Source organism: Vanellus vanellus, assembly GCF_965231255.1.
Source record: "Vanellus vanellus genome assembly, chromosome: 2".
Taxonomy (NCBI): Eukaryota; Metazoa; Chordata; class Aves; order Charadriiformes; family Charadriidae; genus Vanellus; species Vanellus vanellus.
Window position 1 is genome coordinate 17,408,276 of NC_138906.1, and position 15,329 is coordinate 17,423,604.

General features: G+C 38.0%; 1 protein-coding gene across 10 annotated transcripts in view; it reads right to left on the reverse strand.

Annotated features, from left to right (window-relative positions):
• The window catches only part of SVIL (supervillin), a 146,965-nt gene that overhangs the window by 23,623 nt on the left and 108,013 nt on the right, over positions 1-15,329 (reverse strand). For 9 of the 10 annotated variants that reach the window (XM_082498916.1, XM_082498924.1, XM_082498923.1 and 6 more), the window contains 2 exons: positions 10,648-10,777; positions 6,560-6,637 (listed from right to left, as the gene is read on the reverse strand). In XM_082498916.1, coding sequence (XP_082355042.1) covers positions 6,560-6,637; positions 10,648-10,777 — 208 coding nt within the window. The remainder of the gene's footprint in view (positions 1-6,559; positions 6,638-10,647; positions 10,778-15,329) is intronic. The other variant, XM_082498919.1, reaches the window with a different exon arrangement.

Consider the following 15,329-nt stretch of genomic DNA (forward strand, 5'->3'; position numbering starts at 1 on the left):
TTTAGTTTCTATGTCAGCTTGCTCTACTGAATACTTTTCCGATGACTGTGATCATCTGCCCCCCCCTTTTTTTTTAGGTCACTCTCAGCTTTCCTCAGTTGCTTTAGAGGGAAGCAGCCAAGAGTGATTAGAAGCAGATAGGAGCACTATCTTTGTGCCGTCCTAACACAGTATTGATGATGGTACATTAAATAGGAAAGAAACTGAATTTATGTACTCTGCTGTAGTAGGTCAGGCCAAAGAAATATTGCTTCAATGCACTTATCTTAAAAAAGTAGCAACATTTCAGGGACGATACTGCATAAAAATTGAGCATGAAAATATTTTTAGTGTGTGGGACTGTCAACTCTAGAATTACTTCCAAGTTGTGTTCTATTTGGTATTTTTCTTCACAACCTAGCTGCTAGAATTGAAAAAACACATAAAAATCTAAAGCTTTAGCACAGCTCTAGCTCATAAAACCACAAAGGGGAAATGAAAAAGTATGCAAAAGCTTATGAACATAAAGTAAATACTCTTCTTTCAAGATACAAGGAAGAGAAATAAGCCCAGATATTCTTATTTTCTTAAAATCAAACATGCTAAATAAATCAGTCATTTTATAAAAAACTATTGTGACTGCAGGGGACACACTGAAGTAGAGATTTCATAGCTTTCAGCTAGGAGCACTAGCCATCTGCCAGAAGAGTAAAGACAAGCCAAGAAGTGGCTTGTACAAAGACTAGGACATGAGAGCCCTCCACTCCTTCCCTCTAGTTCCATGTATCTCTGCAGCCTTCTGCAGTAACGCTTGCTCTCAATTTATTAGGAAAGACAGGTGGGAAGCCAGACACTATGACTGCAAGTCATGATAATCAAGATAAAAACCTCTGCTTTTTCCCTAGAACTCCAAAATATTAAATAGAAATAACAAGATGCAAGTCTATTCAATATTGCTTCCTCATCTGTAAAAGCCTCTGAATACTTTAAAGAAAAACACTGGAAGTCATCTCTGTTCACTTCCCCCAATCTCTACCCCTTCCAATGTCAGCACAGCCACCTCTGGGATGAACAGCTGGCAGAAAAAAACCACAGCAACATATTAAACCAGATCTGGGCAGGAAATTAATAAATACCTAATGAAACCACAAGTGACATTTCATACACAAAACAAATACTTTTAACTTTGTGAGGATGCTGACTTCCATTACAATATGAGGGGAAGTGAGGGAGAGGCAGCAAGTAGTCATAAGGATTCTTTCAATTTATTTATTTTTATTTTTTAAGTGACAGGGGGCTTAATTTTGAATTTTGTCTCCAGTGAATACCTGAAGCTTCAGAGTCTGCAGAGCTACTGGAAATTCTGAAGACACAGACCTGCAAAGTGTGCATGTTAGTTACTTTGCCTATAAAATGTAAGAAAGATCATGAGTAATTCTGGACCTGTGTCAAAGGACAAAAGAGCTGTCTAAGAGCATAAACAAACTTTTTTTTTTTTTTTTTTCAATGGAAGACTTCAAGCTGTTCCCTTGGGCAAAATATCTTTGGAGTTCCTAAAAAAACTCCACAACTAAATCAGACAGGATGTGTATGTTACAAAACCTGGAGCAATTCCATGTTAGATCTCTTCCTAATGCATGAAGACTCCCACCTTTGTCTACTAATGACCAAATGAACTAAAAAAATGATAAACGGAATAGACACCAAGCAATTCCTAGCCCATTTAATTTGTCCTAAGAGGCCTGGTGAAAAACAAAACTATATGTGATCATTAAAGGAAAGAATAATTTTCTACAGCTGAAAAACTAACATAAGCCAACAGAACTGTCAACAGAAATTTTAGAAAAAATACACTTGGTAATTGGGTATATTTTAGAAAGCTTTTGGAATTGCCAAATGGCAGCATTTATGGAGGAATGAGTTGGTCAAAGCACATTCTGGTTGGGAGAAAATATGGCAAGAAAGGTAAAACTTGACAAGCTTTTAAGTGCAAATTTTATTTCCAAGTTAAAAAAAAATAAGATATGAAAGAAGAATAGATCTCAAGTTTGTAATTGTGACATTTTGATAAGGGGAACTAAAGACCCCGATAAAAAGCCGAAAGAAGAATTAGTATATAAAGAATAAATAAAAGCTTAGGAAGACAACAGCTCCAATACTATTCAACAACAAAGGTGTTTACATTCAATGAAATATCCTAATTTAGCATGAAAAATACATCTATGTATTCACTGATATCTCTTCTTTCAGATAAATGAGAAATTCCTAAAATGAAGTGAACCAGAAGAAGGATCAGAAGAAATGGATTGAGAGCAGCCCTGAGGAGAAGGACTTGGGGGTGTTGGTTGATGAGAAGCTCAACATGACCCAGCAATGTGCGCTTGCAGCCCAGAAAGGCAACCGCATCCTGGGCTGCATCAGAAGAAGCGTGGCCAGCAGGTCAAGGGAGGTGACTCTGCCCCTCTACTCCGCTCTCTTAAGACCCAACCTGGAGTACTGCATCCAGCTCTGGAGCCCTCAACATAAGAATGACACGGATCTGTTGGAGCAGGTCCAGAGGAAGGCCACAAAAACGATCAGAGGGCTGGAGCACCTCTCCTATGAGGATAGGCTGAGAGTTGGGGTTGTTCAGCCTGGAGAAGAGAAGGCTCCAAGGAGACCTGACAGCAGCCTTCCAGTACTTAAAAGGGGACCTACAGAAAAGATGGGGAGGGACTCTTTGTCAGGGAGTGTAGGAATAGGAAAAGGGGTAACGGTTTTAAAGTGAAAGAGGGTAGATTTAAATAAGATATTAGGAAGAAATTCTTTACTGTCAGGGTGGTGAGACACTGGAACAGGTTGCCCAGAGAGGTTGTGGATGCCCCCTCCCTGGAGGTGTTCAAGGCCAGGCTAGATGGGGCTTTGAGCAACCTGGTCTAGTGGAAGGTGTCCCTGGCCATGGCAGAGGGGGTTCGAACTAGATGATCTTCAAGGTCCATTCCAACCCAAACCACTCTATGATACTATGATTCTAAATAACTGGAATGGGAGATGCCCCAAACATAAGCAGTAAATTATAAAAGCCGCCTTTGAAAATGGAAAAATGTATAGGACTGAGAAAAGCTCAGATGGGGGCAATATTCAGAAGTAAAACTAAAGCATGTAGGTACAGGTCACACAAGCTGTGTGTTGTTCCAGACACTCATGGGAAGACTGCTGTAAGACAATCAACGAAGAATCAAAGCACAGGCGCGTAATTAATGTCATTCCACATGACATTATGGAAAACAGCTTTAATCAAAATGGTAAGTTTGATGAGATCAAGTATGATTAAATATGTTAACACAGTTACTTCTGATTTCTTTAATATATTTGACTTAATCACAGATGACATTCTGAGGGGTTTTTTTGAGCCATATAATAATATCAGTGCAGCTTACAGGCGGCAAACTAGTTAACAGACTGAAAAACTATTTCTAAACAAAAAAGAGCCATACAGTGATCTGATTCATCCCAACTTTGATCACAATGTTTTCATGCACATGGAAAAAAGATATGGTTCTGCTAAGAAGACCCTCAGGATGACATCAACATACAGAAGAGTGATGAAGATAAAGAAGAAATAATCATATAGATGGGTAAAAAATGGTTATCAGAAAAATCTGGTAAACCAGGCTTTTAAAAGAAATGTTATTTGAAAAGGGAAACAAGCAAAACCCAGCCAATTAGGAAGACAGAAAAAGATGAGAAATTTTCCTGTGGAAATGTTGTTCTGAACAGATAATCCATACTGCAATAGCTCATCCATTTCCAGCTCTACAATTCTATCCAGGATGTTGACAATTTTGAAAGGTTTCAGGAAAGGGCTAAAATATTTTTTCAAGATTTGAAAAAAAATCTACCTCAGATTAAATCAAATGAGTATTTATTTTTACTAAAGAGAGGGTTAAGAGTTAAGTTTTACCCAGTGAGAATAATTACACATGAAAAATTACTTAATATTGCAGCAAATTTTCTGTATGCTGACAGTTTATAATAAAGACTGCTTTAGAATAAAGACTTCTCTTTTAAGTCTGAGAAGGAGTTATAGACTCGGTGCAAGAAAAGTTAGAAAGAGGGCTTAGTTTTCTTCCACTGTTTGGCTAGGCTGGATGATGATATTGGTCTTTTCTAGCACTGCCACACATTTCTTGAGGGTATGCACAGGGACTCCACTGCTTTCGCAGCATCAGTTCATGGTAAGGAATGGCCCACATTTAGGCAATGTTCCATTTTGTACCCTATAATCTTCCAGTCCAAGCAGTGTCCCCTTTAGGGGGACCTTTAGGTCACAGGAACACAATGGAGCATTTTAGCATTGTTAGCATGCTGGTTTGTTGTTTGGGGCTTTGTTTTATTTTCATTTTTTTTATGCAAGAAATAAGTGAAGTAATGGTTTTCTATGATGAAGATCAAGACTGCCCCTACCTGGGGGAGTCCAAACCAAGCACGAACATAAAAAACGTATTTTTCAAAAGGGGGATCCATTTAAAACCAATGTTATAAATTATATAAAGGAAGAATCCAAAGAGTATCTATTTGCTTTTTGATACAAGTAACTTCTCTAGTTTAGACACCTAAGACAAAAGCATAAGAATTCAACAATTGCACAAGTATGGAAAAATTTCTGCATTGCTTTCCTCTGCAACTTAAAATGGGTCTTGTTATATGGAGAAAACTCAATTGCAAATACACAGCTTCTTGTTCAAAAGTGGTTTCAGCAAAATAGAACACACTCAACTTGTGTTTGGTACAAACAACAAACCAATTAATTGTGCCAGAAAAAAAACAAGCAAATTTGTATGCACCTTGATAATATGCTAGAAGGAAGAAGCTTTCTAAGAGGGCAGGATGTAGCTCACCATGGTCAATGGAAAGATGAACGCTTTTTGGGTGTTCCCCTTTTAAGACAAATGGGATGAACAGTCCATTGAAGGACCTCCTCTCACTACTGGAGGAGTATTATGTTATTAAGTTAGACTATATATTTACCTTCTAGATACATAGCACTGGTGAACTGTTACAACAAAATGAATAGGTTATCTGAAGTAAACACTAATAAAGCTATATTAAAACCAGAGCTTACAGAGAAGAGGTAACACTAACAAATTTCAGTTACTAGCCCCCAATTTAATTTTTAATTAAAAAGAAAATATCAGAGTAAATAATCATTCCCCAAAATAGCTATGGATGTGAATGCAGAAACAGTAAATATCAGTAGTCAAAATTTCTGTTGCAGTTCCCATAGCCTCTGCCATAATCGTCATCCTCTGTTCTAGCAGTGCGTATCTGCCCTTTGGATTCACTGCCATTACGCATGCTGGTCAGAATGCTCCCCACATGCAACATGTACTGTATTTTGTGTGGGAACGAAGAACTGAATGGATTCCTTGTAATACTACAACCACAGATCTGAGCTGGGAGGCAAGGGACGAGGAGGTGTAATAAATCAGAATTAGATTTGCACAGATCTATTAAGACCTTCCAGTGAACTCTCCTTGTTTTCTCATGTTTTTCTTCAACTTGTTTCTTTGCCTGCTCCTGCCTTTGCTTTTTTTACCTCTGATAATTCGAAACAGGTACTGTTTGCTCAGATCAAGATCCAGTATTTTACTTCTGCTCAAAGAAAACTTTGTTATGTAGCTCTAGTTAAAGAAAGTTTATATTTCTCATTATCTCATTATTTTTCAAAAGTCAGTTCTTCAAATTATTTATGATGGAATTGCAGAGGTATGGACATGATTTTGAGGAACTCTTCACATGAAGCTTCTCTAACATTTACTGGAACAGCAGCAGAACTCTATTTCCACGCAAACACAAGGTTAACTCTGTTGCCACAAGATGCTTTGGGAATGTGCATCTTAATCTGAATGTAATTTTCTGTCTTACTCCTCCCTCCAATAATTAAATAGGAAGTTTTTACAGCATTTCACCTTCCATCTCCAAGGATGACGTTCATCAGAAATCAGAGAGCTTGATTCTTTCAAACTAGTACTACAGACCTTAAAGGAAGAAAGAGAGAAGCGGGAAGATGGGACAGTCAGAGAATGGAAGCAGGATGTGCCAAGGCAAAAATCCTTTAGACAGGGACTAGGGAAAAGCACTATAGGCAAGTCACCTCTGAACAAATGGAGCTTGTTTTTTACAGTCAATAAATTAGATGATTTTATGTCTTACACTGTATATGCGCATTACTTACAGAGCAGTCAGGGTACACAGCATTTTATACTAAAATAAATGCTGTCCAGTTACATATTGCTCCTTTTAACAACTTGCAAGTTTTCAGTGTTATAATGAATGCAATAATCTCTCCTTCAGTTACTTTCTCACCTATATTTAGTCTAACACACAGAATTTTTAGAAATGCAACTGTAAAAGAAACAGTAGCAGAACGTATATTGAAGACGAGTACACAGCATAGTGGCATAATACTACGTTTCTTTAAAGCAACATTTACTAAGCTGGTTAATCAGTTAAGAGGATTATATGTGTAAAAAAATACCTGTCAAAATGTGCTTACTTGAAATTGTTAAGCATTTAAATTGTGCAGACTTTTGCTCACCTGATTAATAGGTAGAAAAGGATGAAATTTATGGACAGCGGGTATAACAGGAGAGTAAGTAGAAGCATACACAGGTTCCTATGACAAGGACAGAAGCAAAGCAAAGGAATTAGAGAAGACCTGGACTATCAGAAATGGAGATGGGGGGAAATAACTCACCTTCCTTAATTTATTAAAATGAAGTAAACCTGAATCTTTTAATCTTCTGAAAATGCTTTCCCAATTGGAAAGCCAGAGATCAAAAATGTTGTCATAAGACAACAGCATGTTTACCAACGCCTTTCCATGCAGGAATTACACAAGTTAGTAACACTATCGCTACAACTTAACAGAGAACAAACCAGCACAGCCAGAAGATACACTTTTCATATGCTGATAATTTTTATGTCTCTGTTTTCGTGCACCATTAAATAGATGAACCATGTTGACCACAATGTGAACAATTATGCTGCCAGTTTCATCAGACACTGCAAAATGACAAGCCATCTATTTTCTGGATGAAAAGAAAGAATACTTACTAAAACTGGGATACTCAAAAGCCATCTGGAGGGAATTGCTAAGCTCACAGCCCTCAGCGAAGGTGAGTTCACCATTCTAAACAAAGCCTACAAATAACCCCTGCCTCTGAGCTGGGCTTACCCAAAGCTGATTAGGCACGGCTTTATCATCTATAATTCTTCTTCCTTTCTGTAGGTTAAAGCAAATGTGGAACATCGCACAGAATATAGGTAAATGCAGCTTGGTAGAGTGGCTCAAAAGGAAGCCTAATCATTAGTTTCAGCTTTGATTAGAACTGGATATGAGCACTTGGTGGATGCCATATATGAAATGGACAAAACTATTACCACAGCAAGAGACTAATATTTTGCCTAAATGTCACTTGTTAAGGGCTTACCCCCTTTAAGCTTTTCACACACTTCATCTCTGAGTAATTTTGAATTGACTGTTCAGTCCTAGCCTTTAACACCAGCGCTGAGGTGCAGTTTGAACTTGCTACAAGAATTAAGTGCATTTCAAATGTCATTCACTGCTTTAATGTGACTGCAATGCAGCTGGTAATCACATTAATCAGTGCCTCTGTTCTCTGTTAAAAATGGCTGACTATAAAATAGGAATTTTAATTCCAGTAAATCTTACTATTTTGATACTAAGGAAAGACTTTAAAGTTAGTTAAATTTTCTACCCATGAAAAAACCTAACAAACTGGAAGTCTTTCATCCAACGTAGGACAATGAATACAAATATATTAAATCAAAAATATTTTTCCCAAATAAAAAGGATTTTTTTCCAGTAAGACATTCCTCAGTGTACAGTTGTTCCCCTGATGTTAGAGCTATTTTTTGAATCGTCCAAGTATGTTTTACCATACGTATAAATAATTCAAGTCTGACAGCTTCCAACAAATTGTCCTCTTATGTCCAGCAATCATCAAAACAGATGCTAAACCTCCAAGTAAATCTCAACTTCTCCCCTCATCTGTATCTTCTGAGTTAATTCCTTTTTCCCTTTTTTCCCCATTTGAGGTTGCTCTGTCAGCTTTTCCATGAATTTTATGGTTTTTCTACAGTTTAGCCTACATACAAATGACTATAACACATTTGGAGAAATATCTCACCATGCAGACAACTGTGCAGAAGCATTTTGACTAGAAATGATTAAACAATACTATTTAATGTAACTATTTTATTAAGAGTATGAGTCTTTCAACTTTTGTTGCTTATAAGAAGTCTAAATGTACTCTCGTAACTACTATTTTATACAGCTATGCTTCAATAATTAAAATTCCAGAACAAGTTAGATAACCTTTTAAAAGACACACACACAAAAAAAAACCCTAAAAAGGTGTCTGACTGCATTAACAGGAGTGACATACTGCAACTAAAAACTTCAGGCATTATTTTGAACCAACAGGGCATGACAGAAGTTTACACACCTTTGCTGTTGATGCATGACTGCTATGTGTGGCAATTGTATTTTACCTAGCTCAAAACACAGTAATCAATACAATTCCTGCATTTTTATTGCAATCCAGCAACTGAAAGCACAAAGATTCTTAGGTACGTTGTAGTCTCAAAGCTCTTCTACAAATAGAGACTTCAGTGGCACACTGCTTCATGATAAATGATAATGATAATCGTGATCACATTGATTATTTATCAATAATAGTATTTCCAGATTTAAGGGCAGCTGACATGGTGTGTTATAAGCAGTGTGGTCAACTTAGTGAAGCTTTACATTACTTATCATTTATCACATAATGAATCAGCATCACAAACATCTATACAGTTCAGGGAGTTGTGTATCTAATAACACTAACATTTTTTCTCATACAGCCAAGATTTCACCCATTGGCAGTCATGCAAATCCTTTGATTTAGGCTCTAAATAGCCAAGAGCTAACATGAACCAACAGCATGGGTGACCCAGTGTCACAAAACTCCCACTGCTAGCATTGTCACATCAAAGCTTGTACCCTTCAAGCATGTCATGCTCTCTTACTTGCTTTAAAAGCCTAACTTGTGCTATGTTGAGTGAAGTTGCTGCACATGGTAATGCAGCAGGGAGGATATGGGTGCTGAGGAATGAGAAGAGAGAACAAAGATTTTCGTCTCTGCCTAAATCCTGGCGGCTGCTTAAAGGTTTTTCTCAACCCAATTGTCTTTAGCTGGAGTACATTTGTTATCTGATCTCAACAGTTGTCACTTTGGAGACCAGCCTGTTAAAAATGTGACCACAATTTTGCTTTCCTTGCTCAAACTATTTTTGCTTTAGGACATCTTTCAAACTAGCAACTGGATTTTTGAGCAAGTCCATCAGGCAAAATCAAAACAAAGCCCATAACCCAAACTGCAAAAAGCAGCTTTCTTGCTTTTCTGTCCAGTTAACACACAATCATTGATGAGTCACATGTTCAGGCACAGATTATCTTCAAGAATGACAGACTGTCTAACAACTTCTTCCTTGTAATGTACTGATGGAACAGAACACTTTTTGTTATTGTTTGTCTATACTATTTAGTAGAAGCAGCATTTTCAAAAGTAAATGCTTGGATCCAAAGATTACTGTCCCCACTAGTAAAATTTATAACACAAATTTTATCTTCATTTGTCCTCTGTGAAAATACTCCTTCAAAAATTAAAGGCTTTTGAAACAGCATATTTTATCTGACACTAATTTTCAAAATACGAGACTCAGAAGAGAAACAAGTCTACATTAGTCCTGTAGTTTGAACCAGCAATCCATTTTGAAGCAAATCTCCCAGTCATCCTCACTTTCTGTGCTATTGCAGAATGCACAGACTTTTGGATGAAATTAAGCCTTGAAGCACGCTCCTGGATTCCCATGTAACACCACAGCTGCTAATGGGCAGTCAGGCCACAGGAGCAGACTACATTTAGCCTGAAACAAAAGAAGCAGGTATGGAATGGATAGCAGGTCCTCACCAGTAATTGTTCTGCTTTACAGATCCACGCCTGCTGAGCAACATAACTTATTCATGTATAGACATAGCTAGAGTGTGCTAACAATGTGAACTTCCCTTTCCTCTACACTTTTCCACCTATCTCCCACTCTATTCACTTACAGTGCCAAGACAGATAAAATCCTTGTCCAGATGGTTTTGGCTACCTACAAACACCAAAGATCATGCAAGATAACCAAAAGCCAAATGGCTCATGAATGCTCTGGTACCTGCATTTCCTCAGCGTTTCTAGGATTCAAAATTACTGCTCAAAAAAATGTATATGCACAGGGACAACACAGCTTTAGGAATCCGAGTTTTTTTACAAGCTCACCCACACCAAAGAAAACACCTGAACTTAAAGTCTCAGGCCAATTTCACTGGGGGGAAAAAGGCTTAAAAGACACTGTAAAGACACTGTAACCAATAGTACATGTCCCAAGACAGTGAACACATTCTCATTTAAAGAGCTCTCATGTTGTGAGAATTTTTTTTTTAAACAAGCCTGACAACAAGAGGAATAGCAGGAGCTAGTAGCTAATATTAGGCATGCCTGTCTAGTTGGATGCATCTTCAAAAAGCTGAAGCATTTCAAGCAAGATGTTTTTTCCAAACAAGGACAGAGTTACCTTCTTCAACAGCTGCTCAACTTCTTGCATCTGCGCGCTACGATCGGTGACAGACACTTTTGCATACTCCTGCTTTTTGCTGAGCCTGCTCTTCCAATCTTCTTCACCACTCTTCTTCAGCAATGCCAACCTAGAAGAACAACCATGCCAACAGGTATCTTTAAACACTCTACTTCCTGTTATCCTCAAAAGCTACCTTTATTGTTTCACTAATGCTGCATTCAAGAGAATCTGAAATTAAGTTTTCTAACATTACCTACAGTTATTTACATTTCATACACTTATACAAAGTTCACAAATGAACACCAAGCCTTTACTTAATATGCTGAATGGTAATCATCTGTCAAAACACAGACATCTAGATCTGAGACAGGCACCCCAGTTAATTTGTAGTCAGTAGAAATTGCCAACACAGTCAGGGGAGACCAAGGTACAATGCAGATAATCCTAAAGTAGACATAAATAGGTTAGATTAATCACTGCTTTTTTCCCCCCCTTCTGTTGATAAGGCACAGATTGTGACTAGTTCAGCTATGGATGATTACGCTGTAGATGTCCAAAGTTAATAAGATGAATCCTACCTTTGGTCTTTATTGTACGCATTAAAAAAAGATTTAAAAAATTACCTTCTTTAAAACCCAAGAAGAAAGAGGTCTGTTCAGTAGGCACCCACCAGTTAGGTCTCATCAGGCACAACAAATGACAACTGCTTTCACTGCAGTTGTTACTGCTTTCACTACAACTCCAGTGACTGAGGTTACTAACAGATTCCTAGGGATCACTTAGTATCTCCTTGCTAAGCTCAGGCATTGCTGTGATACAAATTGGTAGTATTAATGCACTAGTAACTTGGTGCTAACCAAGCTAACCAAGCTGTGAAATCTATCTGCAAGATTCAACTCATTTGAAAGATGTCTTATATTTAAAATGTGGATTACCACTAATCTCAGGTGTAAGTAGGATCTTTTAAAAGTGCTATTTCCTCATCTTGAGCAAAATTCTGAATATAGCACAAAGGGACACTGACTCTGGTGGGGACAGCATGTAGATTTATTTTGCTAGAATTAGAACCTATTTGTCCATCCAAACCCTGAGGTGATTAGTTTTGAGGGTAGGGGAAGTCAACTAGGAGTATGAGGTCTACACAGGCATGAACTTCAGCTTACCTTCCTCAGAAATTAATATTTGTATGGATTTTCTAGCTTCAGAAATCATTCCTAGTAATCCATAAAAATGTGCATCTGCAGTACTTGTGCAAACAGTTGCATTGGTCCACTAAATAATTTTCATTTTAGTTGAATTAAGTTTTACTACATAACTTTCTTTAATCTAGAGCATTTCACAGTAAGGATTATACAAACCCCTTAACCCTATTAATATTTGAACAGGTTTAGTAGTTAAAGTGTTGGCAACTTATTTTGACCAGAAGATACAGAGATTCCTTTTAGAGATGCAATTTCTGTTAACCTCACAGTAAGTCTTATCTTGAAACTCTAAGGAGAAAGAAAGGGTAGGACCGAATAGGTCTACCCAGAAGCCAAGTTTCAGGCAGTTGCTTCCTGCAAAAATCCAGGGGGTGCAACAAAGCTACTGACTTATTCAAGGATGACCAATTGGTCCTAAAGCAGTCATTTAAGAAAAATTGAGAATGCAGAAAACAGTAAATCCACAGAATACAATGGCAGTAAGAATGTTAGTATTCAAGAAAGCACTTATTTCCTCTCTTCCTGCCCAGACAGGCAGTGCTGGCAGGCTTCACATTGCCTGGTTGCTTCATACCTCACAGCAAGGGATGTAGGGGTGAGAAGGACTCGCAATAAGGAGTTGAGGCCATGGTCATTGTTTCCAGAACATATACAAGATTTCACTGCCCAGAACTAATCTTCTGGACTGCATCCATGCATGTGTGAAACTGTGGAGGAGACCAAGATGGGACTGAATTGCCACCACGCAGTTGAATTATCTTCAATAGTTATGTTCTCTCAGGTCAGCTTTGCTTAGAAATGATCAGTGACAATTAAAGCTGGAAGGTGTTTCAGTCAGCTTTAGCCTAAGATGGGTTTGTTGTTAAAATTGTCTATAGCTGCTCAGCATAGCAAGCAGAAAAATTTATTTATTTTTTTTTTACATGACATTACTGCAGGGTTTTTGCCCTAGACCTTTGCCCCCAAGAGCTTGGTTGATCAGGAAGAGAAAATCTATGATTCTAGGACAGTTTCTGTGTCTCTGGAGACTTTGTCTTCTCCTCTGTCATAAGGATGGATTCATGCTACCCCTCCACTCTTCACTTTTATATGTAATGAAAAAACTCATTTCTAGAGTGAGAACATGTTTGTCTGTTTTGAGGAATGTGATTTCACACCACTTAATGAAACGATTGCCTTGTATGCCGTCGAAAACTTCACCGCTGTATAAAACCTAAAGCCATGCATTTGTTTTCAACGATGGAAACAGCAATAAACTCAGAGTGCCCTGACTAAGCAAGAATTGGAGAGCACCGTTTGGTATGAATAAAGATGCTCAAAGTAGACAGCAGTTGATTCTTTGGGAAGTCTGCAAAAATAAGGCAATCATTGGATTTGGACCTTTGGATTTGTTACTTCTAGTTTTCCGCTTTTGATAAATAATGAACAATCATTCAGTATTCACTTTCACAGTTCTGTTCATACTGCTTTTGCTTCAAAAAGATCCTTTTCCAATGTGAAAAAAATAGTTTTACTCTTTTCTTGAAAGAAAAAGCTTTTTATACATCTGCCTATCTTTCACAGCTTGCTCTGCATCCTTCTTTCACCTGCTACTGAGATAGAACATCTGCCATCAAGATAGAAAGATTGTCATCCCAGAGGTGTCAGGATGGGTTCAAAGCAAAAGCTTTCACAGCTGAAAGCAAAATGTTGGATTAATACTGAAGGGAAATAGAAACAAGATTTGAACAATGGTTTTGCCTAAACAAGGAGCATAGTATGAAAGCCCTTGGCAAAAGTCCCGGCAAAAAATGTCAAAAATGACACATCTTCCTTCTGTGGCAATATTTTAGTATCTTAGCCGCTAGTATTATGCTTGAGTGAGATTAAACTGGACACAGGCTTGGCTTTCATGAGTACTCCGTTGGCTGCACTTGACCAATTCTTTTCAGCAAAACCAGAAATCCTGGAAGCCAATATGAGATATGGAACTACAAAAAGGAAGCCAACTGTTAAAGCGTGCATAAATTCACTATAGTGGCAACTAGCTTACATAAGAAAATCTTGCTCTGGTGTCCATACATCAAAGAAGTTTGAGAATTAAGTTTAGGCTGGGCTCTTCCTGAGAGGGAACAAATGATGGTAAGAGGTCCCACAGAAATTAAGAGTTATCTGTAGGTTTTTTTTTAATGGTGATTGTGGCATGCAGCTAAATTCTAAAGCAGAGCTGATACGGTGTCCTTCCAGCAACTTTGGTCTCCATAAACGCACAAAGACCAGTAGTTACAGGCAACTGATGCTCCATTCAAAGTCCTCCAAGAGATTCCTCTTCGTGAAGGCAAGACAATTAAAAAAATGTTTCCACCACTCATATATAACACATCAGTGGATTGGCCCTGGCTGCTTAGAACAAAACACAGCCAAAATTACTCAAAGATATGAGCCTGTGCTCCCTCTCACCTCCAAGCCGCTTGTTTGCAGAAGAAGAGAGAATAGGTGTCTTTTCTTCCTTGAAAAATCATGATTTTCATTCTTCCATATAATACAGGTAATCCTGAAAATGGCAGGTATGCACTCACTCCACAAGGATAATGTTAGTTCAGTGAAGTTAGTCCTTGTGGAAAATCACTTTCATCCAGACCAGCATGCATGCATCTTGCAGAATATCATTACATCTGTGGAAAAGCTGTTCTTCCATAAGGTGAAACAATGTCTGACACAGCCAGAAAAATCCATTGGATGGGAAGATTAAGTTAGTGAATGTAAAAGGAAAAAAAAAATAAATCCAAAGTGTAATAAGTTAATCTTTAGCAGAAATGCTCTTTGAGGTTTATGAATACTTGGCATCAGCTATAGCCAAATCTGAACAAAAGAAAATGACTGGTTGTAGTTTTTTAATTCTAGGCCAAGAAGTATACTACTGTGGTATTCTGGAAAGCTAAAACATTTGATACCAGCTCTTCCATTTACAGATGTTTGTGGAATCAGAATATACAAATTCCTGACAGGACAGCAGGTATTTTCTTTTGTCAGCTTTAGGACCGACTAGACAGTCTTGGAGGCCTAATGAAAGCGATTCCAGATCGTGAGTGTAACTGACAGTCTAACGTAATTTCCTCAAGAGATCAACTCAATTGAAGCATCAAGTTTAGGACTGAAACAGCTGCTAATACTTGGATCTTCCCTCCGACCTCTTTTTCCCCACCAGGATCAGAGAAGGCAGATCATTTACCACCTATAAACCAGAAGTTACTAGTCTTAAACCTTATCTGCCCTGACAGCTGACATATTTACAGAAGGTGGATGGGAGGGATGAAGGTTGCTTTAAACAAAACAACAGTAAACCGCAAAAGGTAAGTACATCCTTCAGAAGGGGGACTAAGACTGCACAGCTGTGGCAGCTGTCCCTGCACCGCCTCTTTATGTTAAGGGGATAACAGGGAGTGGAGATGGTCTGTAAATGAGGATGACTCACATACCTCCTAGAAATACATTAAT